Source organism: Pseudophryne corroboree, chromosome 11, assembly GCF_028390025.1.
Source record: "Pseudophryne corroboree isolate aPseCor3 chromosome 11, aPseCor3.hap2, whole genome shotgun sequence".
Classification (NCBI taxonomy): Eukaryota; Metazoa; Chordata; class Amphibia; order Anura; family Myobatrachidae; genus Pseudophryne; species Pseudophryne corroboree.
Window position 1 is genome coordinate 113,010,059 of NC_086454.1, and position 20,205 is coordinate 113,030,263.

At 41.4% G+C, this 20,205-nt stretch overlaps 1 protein-coding gene across 1 annotated transcript in view; it reads left to right on the forward strand.

Annotated features, from left to right (window-relative positions):
- Positions 1-20,205, forward strand: part of LOC134969047 (kielin/chordin-like protein) — a 213,670-nt gene that overhangs the window by 18,362 nt on the left and 175,103 nt on the right. The window contains exons 2-3 of the mRNA XM_063944754.1: positions 14,967-14,998; positions 19,131-19,305. Coding sequence (XP_063800824.1) covers positions 14,967-14,998; positions 19,131-19,305 — 207 coding nt within the window. The remainder of the gene's footprint in view (positions 1-14,966; positions 14,999-19,130; positions 19,306-20,205) is intronic.

A 20,205-nucleotide genomic window follows, 5' to 3' on the forward strand; every position in this document is an offset into this window, starting at 1 on the left:
AGCTCCCTGATTCCCTGACTGCTCTTTGTGAGGTGGGGGTGGCAGGCTGAGTAGCACCGTGGCTGTAGGGAGACAGTGTCTCCGCAAAGCCCCATGGGAGGGGGAGCTGCTGTTGCTGGTCATGTGCAGCAATCCTCCTCCTGCAGCCATATTTGATGTCCCACCCCGCAGCCCTCACTCTACAGCCCTCCCGCTGCAGCGAGCTCCAATTACAGTAGCCAGCCCAAAGCTGGAACTCCACCCAGGGTTAGGTCTAGAAGCAAATAACAAGTGGGCACCATGATAGGGGGAAGGGTGAGTGGTCAACTTGTGCATCACGGCATGCAACTCGCGATATTCAAGGGGTGGGTGCATGCTTGTGCTCGCACCCACTACAGGGGCATGTCCTCGCTACAAGGGATGTGACCTCACAGGGTATACATTCCTTTGCAAGACTCCACACTTATTGTTGCTTTTTGGTCACAAATGCATTTACCCAGATACTGTGCTCATGGTGGTTGGACACAGATAGCCAGCCCAACTTGCTGGAGGCTACACTTGCTGGTTACACAAAAAGACCAGTAACAAACATGTAGCAACTGTCCACTCCCTTCACTGTGTTTGCTGAAGTCTGTTACCCCCGGCAACTGCATACTTTTTATACATTTATACTGTGGGAGAGCTATGCTCTGCCCTCCAGTCTGACGCATCTGAAAGTCGCGCTGCACTGACTTTTCATATAGAAATAGCACAATGCAACTTACTGACCAAGTTACAGTGCTGGGAGTTGGGGAATACTACGGTGTGGACTGACTGAGAAATAAATTGTGGGGAGAACACTATCCACCTTAAGTCCATGCAGACACCTGGGGTTTGTACAGGTAAAAGGGACACACACAGGGTGTCAGGTTCCCCCTCCCCCATGTGCACACTTTAAGCATAAGCAGTACATACCCTCCAACTGTACCTTTTTGGCCGGTACAGTACCGTTTTTATGGTCTGTACCGGCCAAAAGGGGCTATGTACCGGTTTTAAGCGTCTTCCATTTCTACTGAAGCCTATGGGAGTGCTGCTTAGCCCCGCCCCCTTTACCAGTGACCACGTCCCCTTCCCTTATTTGTACTGATTTTCAGCTTGGGAGTGTTGGATGGTATGGCAGTATAGATAATGACCAAATTATTTGGAACAGTCTGCCTAAATGCACATGTGGTATCATATGGAGCTGTCCAGTAATAACCTTACATAGTCAGTGAATATGTCACAGTGAGGTCCAAGAATTACAGTTTCCGGGCATGTCATTCTCGATCTCTCACAAGTCACTCATGGTGAGAGTAAGAGACAGTCTGCACTCTATTTACCAATTCTAATCAAGTGTAAGCAACAGTGTTGGTAAAGCAGAAATAGTTTTGAAGACTACTTCCTTCCAAAAGGAGATACAGCAGACATACCTGAATGCTCCTAGGCATTCCCAGAATGCCCTAGGCAGTTGCTTATATTGCCTATAGCTAAGGCCGGCTCTGGCCAAATGCAAACTACTCTAGATAACAAATGTGAATTCTGGCAGATAATAATGGACAGAGAATCCTCCATGCTCATCACATTCATGACACCTGTGGACAAATACACCTCCCTCCGAATGCCTTATGGCATATGCACTAGCATTAAAGCTTTCCAAAATGGTATGGAGCAAATCTTTGAGAGATACCCATGTGAGATTGTGGGATTATTGTAGATGACATCATCATTTGGGATTCGCATTATGGAAGCACACAAAAATCATCTACACAAGGTCCTACATAGAATCCATTATATCAGTAAATGGTGTTAAGCCATATACTGCCAAGACACAGGTTATTCAACACATGCCTACATCCACAGATAATTTAAGTCTGCAGCATTTGAGGGTATGATCAACTTTTTCAAATTTCTGCCACACTACAGTTAGGTCACAGCCCCGCTCCACTAGCTTTTGCACAACATTGTTGAATGGTGTTGCTTTCCCTGCTGTGATACTGCTATTTCCTGCCTCAAAGCTACTGTATGCTCACTTTCAGCCTGGTGCTCCATTTTTTCGGATGTGTAAGTTGCTGTTGTGATCTCTGCCGATGCCCAATAGTATGATCTTGGTGCTATCTACCTGCAACATAACAAAAGCATAATTTTGCTTCTAGGGCTCTAAGTGAGCCGCATTTCACTAAGATTGAAATAGAACTATTGGCTCTAGTCTTTGCTTGTCAAAAGTTCAATGGGTTTATCCATGGGCATCCAATGCTAGTTGTGGCAGATCACCAACACCTGATTAGCATTTGTTGCAAACAGTACTCCTGCTTACTGCACAAATTCAATGGTTCACAATCAAGCTCCAAAGATACCATCTGGATGTGGTGTACAAATGTGGACAGAACCTCTATGTCGCTGATGTTTATCACAGGCTCACCTCTCGGGCTCAGGTTTCACTGGTGCTGATGATGCCCTGGTTGTCAAGGAGTTTGATGTTCTCTCCACCAGGCATATGGAGAAGCTTTGTGATGCCACACTCAGTGATGACCTTTGCTAACAGTTGCCTCACATTGTCCTGCATCACTGGCCTTCTTCTTTCACCTTCTGTGATAAATTAAGCCTCTCAGATGGCATCTTCCTGCATACACAATATTTTGTGATACGTTATGTCCTTCAAAGTAGTAGGATAGGGATGCCCCGTTTTGGTCCTCTGTGGTTGCTGAAATTGAGTGTGTTGCCCCTGTTCCCCCTGCTATGCTTTACAGGCGCAACATGCCAAGGAGCTGCTCAGTATCCTTGTAATTCCTGACCTCCCTGGTTCCATTGTTACATCTTTGAATGAATGGGAAAGAAGCACCTTGTGTTAGTGGAGTCATATTCCAGTGAGTTCAAGATAGATTATCTTCCCAAACTGACAAATGCCACAGTCATCAACAAAATGAAAAGCCACTGTTCTGCACATGGCATACCACATCAATTACATACTGACAATGCCATGCAGTTCATGTGTAGTGAGTTCCAGACTTTCATCAGTAAATGGGACATCTCACATGTAATCAGCAGTCCTCGCTATCCACAGTTCAATGGACTAGCAGAAAGGGCAGTATGTTCTGTGAAGCAACTCTTAGACAAATGTTATAGAGATGGTTCTGACCTGTTTATGGTGCTTCTGAATTGCGTAATACTCTGAGAGATGGACTTCCCTCACCTACTCTATGCCATATGACCAAGTGCACCCGCACCATCATTCCCACCACCAAGTTCAATCTTAGGGCCTGATTTATTGACCCAATGGTTTGCATACAATTATGATTGTGGGTGGACTGTGAATGTACAGGAGGCCAGTGTCTGCGTCTTTTAACTCAAAAAGAGGGGAAAAGAGGGGGGGGGGAAATCAGTTGCACAGGAAACAGTTTAATAAACAGAGAAAGACCCCTAGTTATAATATTTCATCAATTACTCATAATTTCAAGGGGGTGCTACCACAGATCATGTTGCAATGTAGGATAAGGGAAAAAGGGGAAAGAAAAGGATCTGTCTTTTGGTGCACAGAAGTTTAAAACATAGGCCCTCATTCCGAGTTGATCGGTCGCAAGGCGAATTTAGCAGAGTTACACACGCTAAGCCGCCACCTACTGGGAGTGAATCTTAGCTTCTTAAAATTGCGACCGATGTATTCGCAATATTGCGATTACTAACTACTTAGCAGTTTCAGAGTAGCTTCAGACTTACTCTGCCTGTGCGATCAGTTCAGTGCTTGTCGTTCCTGGTTGACGTCACAAACACACCCAGCGTTCGCCCAGGCACTCCCACCGTTTCTCCGGCCACTCCTGCGTTTTTTCCGGAAACGGTAGCGTTTTCAGCCACACGCCCCTGAAACGCCGTGTTTCCGCCCAGTAACACCCATTTCCTGTCAATCACATTACGTTCGCCGGAGCGATGAAAAAGCCGTGAGTAAAATTACTTTCTACATAGCAAAGTTACTTGGCGCAGTCGCAGTGCGAACATTGCGCATGCGTACTAAGCGGATTTTCATTGCGATGCGATGAAAAATACAGAGCGAACAACTCGGAATGAGGGCCATAGCTTTTAATTATTTCCGTTATAGATAAAATATACCAATGTATTCTAATATATTTGACTGATTAGCTAATATGCGAAATATTAAAACCACACAACAAATACGTGAAAGTATAACAACACTGTGAAATTACAGAAGAAGAAAACATCAAATAAACATAAATTCTTTAAAAACTGAACGTCTGTTTGGTGTCTGTTCTAGTTAAATCACTGTCCTGATATGTGTCAATATTATCTTGAAGCTGCTTTGTGTTTATAATCTTTGTGGATACAATTGTATTCAAATAATTGCTTCAATGTCTAGAAGAATGTTTCTGGCACAGAGCCCGGACTCTGCACAACTAAAGTATAGATTATATGTTACAATCTTAGAAAATGTAGCGAGTTGTTCCTGTGTTATATAATATCTTATGATTCCCTCAAAGTCATAGGGTCCATCAAACATTCACTCGTATAGCAACCCTTTCATTGATATATAATGGCTGTATATGAATTCTTATGAATATATGGCTGGATATATGTCTTTTATTCATAATATCGGATCCCTATATAAATCTTGCTGATGTACAGTTCCTAGTATAAATGCTGTTATAATTCCCCTTTCTTTGAGATATTGAATGTTAGACCTCTTAATTGAAATATCACACTGTGGTATCAGTTCATCTCTCATTTATAGTGTCAGATGTTAGGTTTTAAACCCAGGATCCCACATTAATTTCCAATTGTACTGCACAATTGTCTTTCGTTAGTGTGTTACAATACCACCTCTCACATATAGTGTCAGGCGTATCATATATAGGGGAAGGTTATGATCCTGTGATATTTCACATAAATAAAATTTATATATTAATTCACCTCTCACTTATAGTGTCAGGTGTTCAATTCTACCCCCTATATTGTATAATGAGAGGTTTTAGAATTGTATTTACAGAGGATAGAGTTTATTATTCGTGGGCATTGCTCTCTTCATTGCTATATTATATAGCTGGGGATTTCCAGCAATAATGATGCAATAGGATCTATAACAATTAGCAAGGGATAAGTATGGTGTATATACAGCACTTTATTGTTTATACAGAGTATGAAATGATCTTGTATACAGGGAATATAAACCACAGTAATTTACATCAGTGTTTAGCTGAAGTAAGTATATTTATATCATTAATTTACAGTCCAAGGTCCGTTTGTACTAAGCTGTTGTTAAGTATGACCGGGTATTCCGCAATTAGGCTGTATGCGGCCGGTTATTATAGTCTTTCGTGATTCAGCAATACTATTAACAATTCAAATTAGGTTGCTGTTAAATATACGGGTGTAATCAACTGCTGCAATCCATCATACTTCCACAGCACCATTCATCATTCATATTTAAGTTGCGGTCAGGTATATGGCAAACGTATATGCAGGGAATATAAAACACAGTAATTCACATCAGTGTCTGGGTGAGATAAGTGTACTGATGCATAAATTTACAGTCCAAAGTCCGTTTATACTAGGCTTTAATCAGATATGTGCCGGGCATTCCGCAATCAGACTGTATGCGGCCAGTTGTTATACTCCGTCGTGATTCAGCAGCACCATTAACAATTCACGTTAGATTGCTGTTAAATACACCACAAGCATCCCGCAGCTTAGCTGTGTAATCATCTGCTGCAGTCTACCGTGCTTCAGTGGCACCATTCACCCTGATTTTACGGCACCCAGATATGGAATTTGTGATGGAGTTGATACGTACATTAATAAGGGCGCCATAATAATTGGTGATTATTTACTTGCGGTCTGGTACAATACCAATAGAACAGCACTTAGACACTGAGTGACGTTAGTGTATACGAATAGCCTAAATAGGTCATCTATCCCTGCTCATATACATGCCATACACTTGCTGTAAATTCTAGTTCACGCAGCAGGGGACCTGGTGTTCAGATCTCAATTGATTTATATTTGTTGCACTAGGATCGTGAACACTATACTTGAATAAAACATTCTTCTATGCTAGACATAATAAATCTCTAATACATTTTTCGACAGGGAGAACAGACACATAGGACGCTCAGGTCCTATGTACGTTTCACAATAGCTTTGTCAGGGTCCCTGATGAAGCTATTGTGAAACGAACGTAGGACCTGAGCATCCTACGTGTCTGTTCTCCCTTTCGAAAAATGTATTAGAGATTTAATATGTCTAGCATAGAAGAATGTTTTATTCAAGTATAGTGTTCACGATCCTAGTGCAACAAATATAAATCAATTGAGATCTGAACACCAGGTCCCCTGCTGCATGAACTAGAATTTACAGCAAGTGTATGGCATGTATATGAGCAGGGATAGATGACCTATTTAGGCTATTCGTATACACTAATGTCACTCAGTGTCTAAGTGCTGTTCTATTGGTATTGTACCAGACCACAAGTGAATAATCACCAATTATTACGGCGCCCTTATTAATGTACGTATCAACTCCATCACAAGTTCCATATCTGGGTGCCGTAAAATCAGGGTCAATGGTGCCACTGAAGCACGGTAGACTGCAGCAGATGATTACACAGCTAAGCTGCGGGATGCTTGTGGTGTATTTAACAGCAATCTAACGTGAATTGTTAATGGTGCTGCTGAATCACGACAGAGTATAACAACTGGCCGCATACAGTCTAATTGCGGAATGCCCGGCACATATCTGATTACAGCCTAGTATAAACGGACTTTGGACCGTAAATTTATGCATCAGTACACTTATCTCACCCAGACACTGATGTGAATTACTGTGTTTTATATTCCCTGCATATACGTTTGCCATATACCTGACTGCAGCTTAAATATGATGAACGGTGCTGTGGAAGTATGATGGATTGCAGCAGTTGATTACACCCGTATATTTAACAGCAACCTAATTTGAATTGTTAATAGTATTGCTGAATCACGATAGACTATAATAACCGGCCGCATACAGCCTAATTGCGGAATACCCGGTACATACTTAACAACAGCTTAATACAAACGGACCTTGGACTGTAAATTAATGATATAAATATACTTACTTCAGCTAAACACTGATGTAAATTACTGTGGTTTATATTCCCTGTATACAAGATCATTTCATACTCTGTATAAACAATAAAGTGCTGTATATACACCATACTTATCCCTTGCTGATTGTTATAGATCCTATTGCATCATTATTGCTGGAAATCCCCAGCTATATAATATAGCAATGAAGAGAGCAATGCCCATGAATAATAAACTCTATCCTCTGTAAATACAATTCTAAAACCTCTCATTATACAATATAGGGGGTAGAATTGAACACATGACACTATAAGTGAGAGGTGAATTAATATATAAATTTCATTTATGTGAAATATCACAGGATCATAACCTTCCCCTATATATGATACGCCTGACACTATATGTGAGAGGTGGTATTGTAACACACTAACGAAAGACAATTGTGCAGTACAATTGGAAATCAACGTGGGATCCTGGGTTAAAAACCTAACATCTGACACTATAAGTGAGAGATGAACTGATACCGCAGTGTGATATTTCAATTAAGAGGTCTAACATTCGATATCTCAAAGAAAGGGGAATTATAACAGCATTTATACTAGGAACTGTACATCAGCAAAATTTATATAGGGATTTGATATTATGAATAAAAGACATATCCAGCCATATATTCATAAGAATTCATATACAGCCATTATATATCAATGAAAGGGTGGCTATACGAATGAATGTTTGATGGACCCTATGACTTTGAGGGAATCATAAGATATTATATAACACAGGAACAACTCGCTACATTTTCTAAGATTGTAACATATAATCTATACTTCAGTTGTGCAGAGTCCGGGCTCTGTGCTAGAAACATTCTTCTAGACATTGAAGCAATTATTTGAATACAATTGTATCCACAAAGATTATAAACACAAAGCAGCTTCAAGATAATATTGACACATATCAGGACAGTGATTTAACTAGAACAGACACCAAACAGACGCTCAGTTTTTAAAGAATTTATGTTTATTTGATGTTTTCTTCTTCTGTAATGTCACAGTGTTGTTATACTTTCACGTATTTGTTGTGTGGTTTTAATATTTCGCATATTAGCTAATCAGTCAAATATATTAGAATACATTGGTATATTTTATCTATAACAGAAATAATTAAAAGCTATGTTTTAAACTTCTATGCACCAAAAGACAGATCCTTTTCTTTCCCCTTTTTCCCTTATCCTACTCTGCGTCTTTTAATGCAGATTTCCTGACCCTGGCAGAGAAGTTCTGTGGCCCGTTTTGAGTCAGTTTAAACTTACTCAGATAAGAAATGATTGCGACCACATGATCGATTCTATATCTTTGGATGCAGCACTCAGATCTGCGATGCTGGCAGAAGGCGTCTTTTTTCTTCAGATGCCTCCTACAGTATTAGCAGATTTCTGCATCTAAGCTGTGTCCACAGATGCTGCAGCAATGCAAATAGGGTCCACCTCTGAATCAGGCCCTTGATCCACAAGTTGAGAACAACGTGCAAAATTCTCTGAACACAAGGTTGCAGCTCAAAGCCAGAAGACCATTGTTACACAGGCACACAGTTCAAATCCAGACCCCAGTTGGGATTGACACAGACAGTTCTCTGCAGAGATCTTCCAATAGGACTAACAGCTATATGGTGCAATCTAATGGAAGTTTGTATGAGTGCAACAGGTGCCACCACCTAGTGGTGTGTAAACCGACACAGCCACCTCATCTGACACTGGCTGGGGGTTTTAGAACACACATCATCATGAACAATGAGTAACATGTAGACGCCCCTATTGGTTTGAAGGACAGTACCTTGCCCTTGCTAGTGAGCCTGTTCAGACTTTGAATACACCAGTAGCCCCTTTCTTTGTCACTAGGTCTGGTAGAATTTCCAGGTCTAATCCAAAATTCCAGGAATATGTTACTTTATTTCCCATTTTTTCAGTTTATGTTTATTCTTTTGTTGCACATTGTCCACGCATCCAACACCTGTCAAACCAATCCACTTGTTTATTGTTCTGTTTGCTGGAATTATGGGATGCAGATGTATGTTGTATGTGGACTGCATCATTACTAGCCTCTTCTCATACAGGAAGTGTTTGTTATACAGAACATTTTTTATTCTACAGGAAGTGCTGCCGCCATTGTTCAGTATTGCTTGCAGGTAGTACATACAAACTTCTGCAGCTCTAGAGAGTCTTGTAGTGATTTGCACACAGATCACTTTACAGAGCACATCATGATTAAGTCTGAGGATTTATAGCTTATCGTGGCCATGATCAACCTACCCTTCTATCACCCTATACATAAGTAGTTGTGGAAATGGAAAGTGCATACCATGCTTCACACATTCTCACATCATCCATATTGCGAGCTATGCTGCAGACTGCACACCAGAGTTCTGCCTCAATCGTACAATTTTTTAAAGAACAAGCCCTCCAGAGGTAAGGCAGTACTTACATTGCAGTGCACTAGAGATGGAATCCAGAACAAAATACTTCTATCACCAAAGGATTCTCAAGCAATTTATATTAAATTGTGTAAATCCTTTTACTCTGTAACATCTAAGTCATACTTTCCTACTTTTGAAAACTATTTTCAGGGAGTTTCTAGAAGGTTTGAGCATTTGCTCGGAGCACAGCTGAGGGGGTGTATCATGCTCCACCTAAAGGGGGTGTCTAACTCCAGCTGTGGGCATGTCTATTGCCGCTCAGTGGGGTGTCCTGTAGGTGGGGACTACCTTACTGAGTACAGCATGCCACCAGAAGGGTTTGTATATATCACTAATTTACTGTGCAAAATATCACTAATTTACTGTGATCACTGACACTGGTTGACTCAACAAACATGAGTCCTCTGTAAAAATGTTTTCATTCCCTCTACTTTTTGGGAAAACAGAGGTCAGAGCCTCCTCATACACACACACACACACACACACACACACACACACACACACACACACGGGTCAGTGTCAGTCTACACACACACACACATGGGTGCCAGCATACACACACATGGGTCAGTGCTAGCGTAAACACGCACTCAGGGGACTGTGCCAGCCTACACATACTGTACACAGGGATCAGTGCCAGCCTACACACACACACACACACACACACACACACACACACACACACACACACTGTACACAGGGGTCAATGCTAGCCTACACACACACACACACACACACACACACACACACACACACACACACACACACACACATGGGTGCGGGCCAGTATGAGCCTTCACACATACATATTCACTAAGGTGTGGGTTTTAAGAAGTGGAGATGTTGATAAGATTCTATTTATTATTTATCTAGCACCTTCTAGAAGATAATAGTTAGGATCTAATTGTTTGCTATTGGCAAAATCTCCACTTCTAAAAACCTGCACTTTAGTAAATATACACCAAGGAGTTATGAGCATGTTATGAGAGTGTCACGGACGTGTCTGGGAAAGTAGACAGCCCCCACCAGAATTTGGGCAACCAAGAGGGAAGAGCAATAGGAAGAAATAGGAAAGTGAGAGAAGGAATAGGGGGAGAGAGAAGGAATAGGGCAGACAGGAGAGAGAGAGAGAGAGAGAGAGAGAGAGAGAGAGAGAGAGGAGGAGCAGTATGGGGCAGATGGGAGAGATATGGGAGGAACAGGGGCAGACGGGAGAGATAGAGAAGGACTAAGCGCAGGTGGGAGAGAGAGAGGGGTAATAGGAGCCGATGGGAGAGAGAAAGAGAGGAGGGGAGAGGGTGAGAGGTACACATGTGAAGTGGAGGAGGGACAGACGCATTAATGGGGAGTGCCTCACACCTCATGGAGGTGTGAGACAGAATGTGGAGTGGAGGGAAAGGAGGCAGGGAAAAAGACAGGGGGGATACAAGGACAGACATTAAAGCAGTTTTGCTAGGGAACATTAGGCTACAGACACATTAGGTGAGTTCCCCTTACTACCATACTTACTCATACTCACCTACATTATTAATCTCTTCTCCGGGAGAAGCAGGTGCGGGACGATGGGGGTTGGGTTGAGTAATTTGTGTAATTGCATAGGTGCTAATATATCTTGGTGTAGTTTGGTTAATAGCTTTGTATGTGAGTAGAAGTATTTTATATTGAATGTGGGCAACCAGTGGAGGGACTGACAGAGCGGAGCAGCAGACAATAGACGTCTTGCTAGGAAGATTAGCCTTGCAGCTGCATTCAAAATGGATTGTAGTGGTGAGAGTCTTTTCTTAGGAAATACAGTAAGGAGACTATTGCAATAATCAATGCGGGAGAAAATGAGAGCATGGATTAGAGTTTTTGCTTGTGTAAGATAAAGTTGTATCTTGGATATGTTTTTTTTTTGATGTATGTAACATGATTTAGAGACAGATTGAATGTGTGGGACAAAGGACAGATCAGAGTCAAGGATGACACCTAGGAAGCGAGCTTGTGGGAAGGGTAGATTGTCAAATTGTCAACAGTAATGGAGATATGAGGTTAGTAACTACTCTTGGCTGGTGGGAATATAATTAATTCTGTTTTGGAAATATTAAGCTTGAGGTGGTGAGTTGACATCCAAGATAAATTGGCAGAGAGGCATTCAGTGACACGTACCAATACAGATGGTGACAAATCTGGGGAGGATAGATACTGTAGATTTAAGTATCATCAGTGTACAAATGATATTGAAATCTGAAGGAGTTGATTAGTTTACCAAGAGATTAGGTATAGATTGAGAAAAGCATAGGAAGTATGACTGAGCCTAGCGGTACTCCAACTGATAGAGATAGCGAAGAGGAGGTGGAATCAGTGAAGGGAATACTGAAAGAGCGATTAGATACAGTAGTGGCCAAAATTGTGGAAACCTTTTTTAAAATGTGCATTTTTGAAGTTTAACAGCTTATAGCACTAATATATTTTAGAATTATACCAAAAAGCATAATTCATTACAACGGCAATTTAATTTAGAACATAATACAACATAATACAATTAACTTTATAACACAATTTTAAATTTTGACAACAGTTATACGTATTGAACTGTGGGAAAATACATTTCTTAGTTTCGCCCAATGTGGTAATTCAGACCTGATCACTCGCTAGCTTTTTTTGCAGCGCAGCGATCAGGTCAGAACTGCGCATGCATATGCACTGCAATGCGTAGGCACGTCACATGGGTACAAAGCGGGTCGTTGCTGTGTGATGGGTTTTATGAAGAATCCATTCGCACAGCCATTCGCAAGGATATTGACAGGAGAAGGCATTTGTGGGTGGCAACTGACCATTTTCTGGGAGTGTTTGGGAAAACGGAGGCGTGTCCAAGCATTTGCAGGGCGGGTGTCTGACGTCAATTCCGGGCCCGGACAGACTGAATTGATCGCAGCGGCTGAGTAAGTTCTGGGCAACTTCTCTATGGGCGGTGACTATCTGTTTGCAGCAGTGCAATAACACCTACCGAGCGATCAGGTCTGAATTAGGCCCAATATTCATTAGTACTTTGTTGGGAAGCCTTTTGCTGCAATTAGATACCTCCCAACATTGGTGGTCAGTGGGTCGGGAATTTTGGCATGCCAAAAGCGCGCCCAAGACAGAAAGGGGCTGGAGCCTCATGTCACTCCTATTTCCGGCACTGTGGGGGCATGCCCAGCACTCTCTGTTATGCTGGGCTGCCCCCAGGCTCTCTCTGCACTGAGTATAGATGCTGTGTGCATGCGCACGCACATCGTCTATTCACCTGCTGCTTACCAACTGCTCTGCATACTGTAGTTTGTGCTCGCCCCAACTGCCCCACCCTCCCCACTACAGGACACTGATGTATTTGCTGCTATGTAAAGTGCCATTGATTACACAAATTTGTTGCACACCTTTTGCTGTCATATATCCCCATAGTATACCACTAACTGGATGATTCACAGAAGGTGTTGTGCACTCGGGTACCAAATTTTCTCCAATTCTTCTGCAGACATATTTCATGCCATCACTACCAAATATGGATATTCTGGTTTCGTAACTCCAGATGACACTGTTCTATTGTTCTTCAAATTAATTAATATGCTTTTTAGCCTATTCTAATCTTTTCTGTCTTTGTTTGACTTTTTCCTTGGAATTCTGGCATTTAAAAACAAATATTGCAATCTGTGTTGAACAGTCCTGGCACTGGTATTTACACCACATTCACGTAAATCATTTTGAATTGCCTCAGACGATTTTTTTGTGTCTCTCAATCACAGATTTTTCATTCTTCTATCACAGCATGGTGTTGTGGATCTTTTCTTACCTTTAGCAGTTTGGTTTTGAATGGACTGAGTGGGTCAATTAGATCTGATTGCTGCTCTGCGTTTTCGCACAGCAGGCGATCAGGTACTAACTGCACATGCATATGCACTGCACGTGCATCGGACAGCAACAAAGTGCATCGCTGGTCAGTGACGGGATGGTGTGAAAAAAATCCAATCGCACGGGCACTCGCAAGGTGATTGACAGGAGGAAGCCGTATGTGGGTGGTAACTGACCGTTTACTGGGAGTGTCCAGAAAAATGCAGGCATTCCCAAGCGTTTTGCAAGGACTGTGTCTGACGTCAGCTCCGGCCCCGATCAGCCTGATGTGATTGCACTGTAGGAGTAAGTCCTGGGCTGCGCAGAGACTACACAGTGGATTTTAGCAGCTCATGGTACACATAGGATCACACACTTGCACAGTGAATATACACTCTGGAGGCAGCGACTATCTGAACGGAAGACAGCAGAATTAGCAGCCCAGTGATCAGATCTGAATCACCCCTGTGTCTGTCGATACTTATTCCAGTTTCAAAGTTCCTCCTTTAGTTATTTTGCCATCTACTTTACTTATAAGTTCATTGTAAGTGTCACCTTCTTCACGTAAAGTAATTATTTTCTATCTCTTTCTAGGTGACCAGTCAACTCTCTTTACTAAATAAGTTACACAGCTTACTGCAGGAAATTAAAGTAAAACAACTCATAAATAACAGCGACCGACTTAGTGATTATCAAACAACTAAATAAGATGTTTTACTATCAATTCTGGTAGCAACAAATGTGTGCTTACTCATGCTAACCCCTTATTGGATCCATTTTGTGGCATCACAGCACCTGATTGGCTCTCAGAACAAACACTCCTATTGGTCAGTTTTGAGTTGAAGAAATCCACTCTCTTTACTCAACAAAGTCTCCTTATCTTTTGGCTATAATTTTTAAGTAATAAAGATAATTCATTGCGGTGACCTGCATTAAATCATGTCTAAAATTATTTTTTCAGCGATATATACCTTTGTATGATTTTCTTTAAAAAATAATGCAGTTATATGCAATTAAGCCTTAAAAAAGGACATTTTCCAAAAGGTTTCCACAATTTTGGCCACTACTGGTACTGTAGAATGAGAACCAAGCAAGGTCTGTGCCCTGAAGGCCTAGGGATTGTAGTGAATGTATGAGAAGAGAGTGGTCAACAGTGTCAAAAGAGGCAGGGAGAGTTCTAGAAGAAAAAGAAGTGAGTAATGGCTTTTCGATCTGGCAGTGACTAGATAGTTCACTGCTTTAGTCAGTGTTTTTGTACATGACTTGTATGAGGAAACATAAACAGCATTCTTTTTTTTATAATTCAGTTGAAATTTGACTCTTTGGTATGAATTTATAGAAGTTGAGCTGTAGCCCATAGCAACCAATCAGATTAATTTATCTAGCACCTTCTAGAAAATAATAGCTATATTCTGATTGGTTGCTATGGGCAACATTTCCACTTCTATAAACCCACACCTTATTAAATATACCCCTTTGTGTTATACAAATGTCTTAGAAGAACATCAATGAATGTCAAATTACTGTACATGAAGATGCTGCAGTGATTTTATTTGATTGTAATTTTCTTTTTTTCTGATATAGCTTGTACGACAGCTACTGGAATAGACCATCCGGTACGTTTTCATATATATTTATTGCTTATAAAAATTCCTAAAACTACATACAGTATATGGAAATATGTATACAGTTTTTCATTTAAGATTTGTTATAACACTTTAGAGTAGACAAAGGTGACTAGGTTTGAGGATAGATAAGAATCTTGGTTTTGCTGATTAACTGGGTGAGACAGCCTTCGCTACTAGGCAGATAATATGTTCTTGTTTGTGGTCTCAATCATTAATTTTAAGTCAGTTAGGGGGTGTAATTTGTTTCAAGGGTATTTGAGTGGGGACACTGCCCAACAATACTATTTGAACAACTTACCTGTGCTGGCTCATCGCTGGAGACACAGTGCAGAGTTCCGTCAGGCTCCATATTCCTCCTGCAGACCGTATTGGAATGAAGTTTTATGTGGCACAAAGGTTCCATGCCGTGGATTTCTGCCGCAACCTTTTTGACTGAAGCTGTGTCACTGCTACGCTGACGCTGACTTGTAAAGTGATGCCAGGATACAGAAGTCGACTGCCTAGTGGGCATTGTGCCTGGACCCTCTGGAGCTCAGGGACAAGGTTTGTGTTTGCCCCAAAAAAACCCTGTCACCGAGCCTGGGCAGGGACAAGGAGGCTCTTCTATGGTTTTTGTATTCTGCGCCGGAGAAGTCAGATTTCCAGCAAAAGCAGTGCTACAGTGAGTGGAGGAGATGAGTGGAGGGGATGTGAGAGGATGGGTAGGGAAGGGAAGTGGTCTTCTCTCTGGGCCCTCCTCTCCTCTGGGTGGACCCTCTTCCTCCTTTCTTGTTATGGCCAGCGGCCAGCTGCAATGGTACTATAATGAGCCAGTCTGACTCATTATTAGTCCTGCTGCTGATAATGCAGCCAGCTGCAGGCCCTTCCACTGCCGCAGGCTTCGGTTCAGCCACTGAAATGCATGTATCTAGACAATGAGTTGCTTAATTATAATATGTTTACGTCACCTTATGTTGGTCTAACAGCTGCACACTAGAAATGAGAACAGGCCTCGCCCCCCCCAAAGAACTCATACAGGGGAATCCATTTAGCAACACAGTTTACTCCGCGGCTAATTACCCACAGCCGCTGATTCAATTAGTGGGGTTTATCTCAAGCAATAAAGCACAGGATGAACTCTTCCTCACAGCTTCAAAAGCTGTGAGGAAAGCATCATAAGAAGACCCATACACACCGCATTTTACACGGAAAAGTAAGGGTTAGCATTCATTAACCCTGCATTTACAGTGCAGAGAAAATAGATGTTTTATTGAATAGCTCTGGGTGTAAAACACACAGCTATTCCCTGCTCTGCAAACAGTGTGGCTATTTGAGTTCTGCCCTTGGAGTCTGCAAGACTGATATATACAATGGTCTCATCCTATATACCCTTGCCCCCAGCCAGTAAATGTCAGTGGCAGTTGAATGGAGCTGTGCGTACACACCTGCCGCACATGCACCTCCTTCACAACTATGCTCACTGCATGTCACCATAGTCAGAATGGCCCCATCATTCTGTTGACCTGGTTTCGCCATCTTCCAGCATGAAAGATGCACCTATTGGGGTAAATGTGTGTCTTACCAGCAGACATCACTTCAGCTCCTTAGTTGAGACATTAAGCTGGAGAGAGCCAGGGGGAGCATGAGGCTGGAGAGAGACTGTTCTATTAGGTAAAGGAATTTAGGGGACTAGTCAGTACCTAATCAAACATTGGGCTAATTAGGCAGAAGCCATTGGCTCCATGATTTGGGGGCGTCACACAATTGGCAGCCAGGATTTTTTTTTTAGCTGTGCGGTTGCCGAACAGCTTAACTAAAGAAATTTGTTAGTTATGAAGCCATCCCAAGGTGCTGTTAAGGGCATAGGGTTTAAAGTGGCTACCAGATGACAATGCTAATATAATCTTATGATTTACTGCTAAAATCTTTACTTTATGTACATAGGGTCTGATTCAGATTTGTTAGCAAACCATAAAAGCACACAAATGTGCAAAACTCTGTTGCACAGGTGGGGCAGATGTTATATGTCCAGAGAGATTTAGATTTGGGTGGGTTATATTGTTTCTGTGCAGGGTAAATACTGGCTGATTTATTTTTATTTTGCGATTTAGATTTCAGTTTGAACACACCCCACCCAATTGTAACTCTCTCTACACAGCTTACATCTGCCCCACCCACTGTACAGCATGGTTTTGCCCAGTTGTGTGCTTTTTTTGATTTGCTAACAAACTTTAATCAGCCCATTGTGCTACAGTGCAATTTGGATAGCCTCCTTAAGAGCTGCATGTGATCATGTTTAAGCTGTGTACACACTAGACAATATAGTGGACGATGTGCCCGATTCCGACACATTGTTCATCATATCATCTAGGGGTATATTTACTAAGCTCCCGATTTTGGCCGATTTTGTATTTTTGTTCAAAGTGTCATCTCGCCAATTTACTAAACACAAAACTCGGCAGTGATGAGGGCATTCATATTTTTTTTGAGGGCAGAGAAATAAAAAATATGAATGAATACACCATCGGTCAAACACGACTGTTATTTTATACAACTCGGTAATTTACTAACAATTTGTATTCTCAATCACTGCCGGCAATAGCCAAACACTGCCGGTAAATGTTACAATTCGTAAAAAAAAGCAGTTTTCAAATAGACCTGCTTTTTTATCTGTATTCTGATCAGTGAGATCCGTGCATGCTTATCAGTGAGAAGGTGTGTGAATGGTTTAAAAATCCCCCCCAAAAATTGTGTGAAGTCCCCCCTCCTAAGCATAACCAGCCTCGGGCTTTTGAGCCGGTCCTGGTTGTAAAAATAGAGGGGGGGGAAATGACTGGGGTCCCCCCATATTTAAACAACCAGCACCAGGCTCTGCGCCTGGTCCTGCTGCAAAAAATACAGGGGACAAAAGACGGAGGGGTCCTCCGTATTTTTAACACCAGCACCGGGCTCCACTAGCCAGAGAGATAATGCCACAGCCGGGGGACACTTTTACATAGGTCCCTGCAAAAAACTGATGGTATAAATATTCCCAATTGGGTGCTTCTGGTGTCCTGATGGTATAAATATTCCCAATTTGCTGCTTCTGGTGTCCTGCTTTTTACATTACCTTATGGTGTCTTGATAAAGATCATGTGGATATGATCGAAACGTCGACTTGATTATGCACAAATAAATTACCTTTTGACAATTTTACAAAAATGCTGAGTGCCCTCTTTCACAAATTACTATTTATTGGAAATAACTTTTCCTTGGAGTTGAGCACCATCTGATTGGATCTCTGATGTGCAGATTAGTGCGGATGCCCACAGAACTATATACATATATATATATATATATATATATATATATAGAAAAACAGCTTTGTCCCATACAGCGGCACTCGGAGACTGGTTCAGAAAGTGCAATAAAGTGCTTTTAATGCGTCATAATACCAATTTGCAGTCCAACGTTTCGGGGTGACAACCACCCCTTTGTCAAGGTGAGCAAACGAAAAGTCACTTTTCGTTTGCACACCTTGACAAAGGGGTGGTTGTCACCCCGAAACGTTGGACTGCAAATTGGTATTATGACGCATTAAAAGCACTTTATTGCACTTTCTGAACCAGTCTCCGAGTGCCGCTGTATGGGACAAAGCTGTTTTTCTATTATGGATTTCCAGAGGGCACCGGAGCACCATATTACTGAATAGGCGAGTGCCGATCCACCTGTGAAACCTATATATATATATATATAAAATAAAATAAAATAATATTCGTTATTTATTTGACCATAGAAACCATAATGAAGGAAAAATGAAAAATAGTAGAATGTGAAATAAAAGAAAAATGTTTATATGTATGTAGTTTGATCATGGCCTCTGCGAGAAAGAGTTCTTGGCCTAAAGGGGCATTATATTTTATATCTAGATCCATCAATGTTTTTTAGCTTTCATTAATATTTACTATTTGGAAGTATTGCCGATTTTTCTGATGTTTTTGTGAAAAAAAATGTTTGTACACCATGAATTTGTATCGTTTTAGTGATTTTTAATCTACATGTAATTTTAAGGATTATATAGCCTACATAGTCAGGATGTACTTACATTGTAATAAGTATATGATATTAATGCTCTCACATCTAATAAAATTCTTGATTTCAGCCCGGTTCCAATTGGACAGAAAATTGCCAGCACTGCACGTGCCAAAATGATGGCACTATAAGTTGTTATTCAGTGACTTGTCCAGAATTAATAATAGCAGAGTGTACTCTGCCAGGATATGAGCCTTCAACTATCATTGAACTATCTGATCCTTGCTGTCCTGTATCCAAATGCTGTAAGTCTGTATATTAACTTATTACAAGTACAAGATAATAAATGCTCATTAGGGGAGTGAGTAAATGACATTACTTAAATCTGTTACTTAAATCTGTTATTAACTAGGCTACCAAGAGTGGGTTGGATGGGTACAAAGGGCCTGATTCATATTGGTAAGTAAAGAAAAAAAAGCAAGCAACTGGGCAAAACCATGTTGCGCTGCAGGTGAGGCAGATGTAACATGTGCAGAGAGATTTATTCCCCTTTCAGACAGATATCTCTTAAAATCACAGCATTTACCTGGCATTTGAGTGCCGGGTAGTTTTGGCGGTCCCTCCCTGACCCCCTTTTCACACAGACAAGCAAATTACCGGGTCAAGAATTTCTACCTGTTAATTTGCAGATCAACACGGGTATTTCATCTGTGTGAAAGGGTCAACCTGGGTCAAAATTCTTGACTCTCTGACCCTGGTAAATTTCAACCCGGGTTGTCCCTTTCACAAAGAAAAAGGACCGGTGTTAATTGGCAAATTACCGGGTAGAACTGCTTCACCCAGTAATTTGACTTTCTGGCTGAAAAGGGTATAAGATTTGGGTGGAGTGTCTTCAAATCTAAATTGCAGTGTAAACATAAAGCTGTCCAACATTTGTGGACTACTTGCAGAAGCAGCAAGAATTTACCTTGCACAGAAAAAATATATATGTATTTGCTCATCACTACCCTTGCAGTGCTTCATGGTTTGTTCCAGACATAAAGTTACTTGCTTTTTTACTTTATTAAAAATAAAAACATGAATCAGGCCCAAATCAGGCCTCTCTGGTGGCCCAAGCTTGCAAGATAGATGACCATGCCCTGGGGCATTTTAAGAGAGGAGGTGACCAGTGTCCAACCTCTTCTGTCCAGGCCCCCCTCCATCCA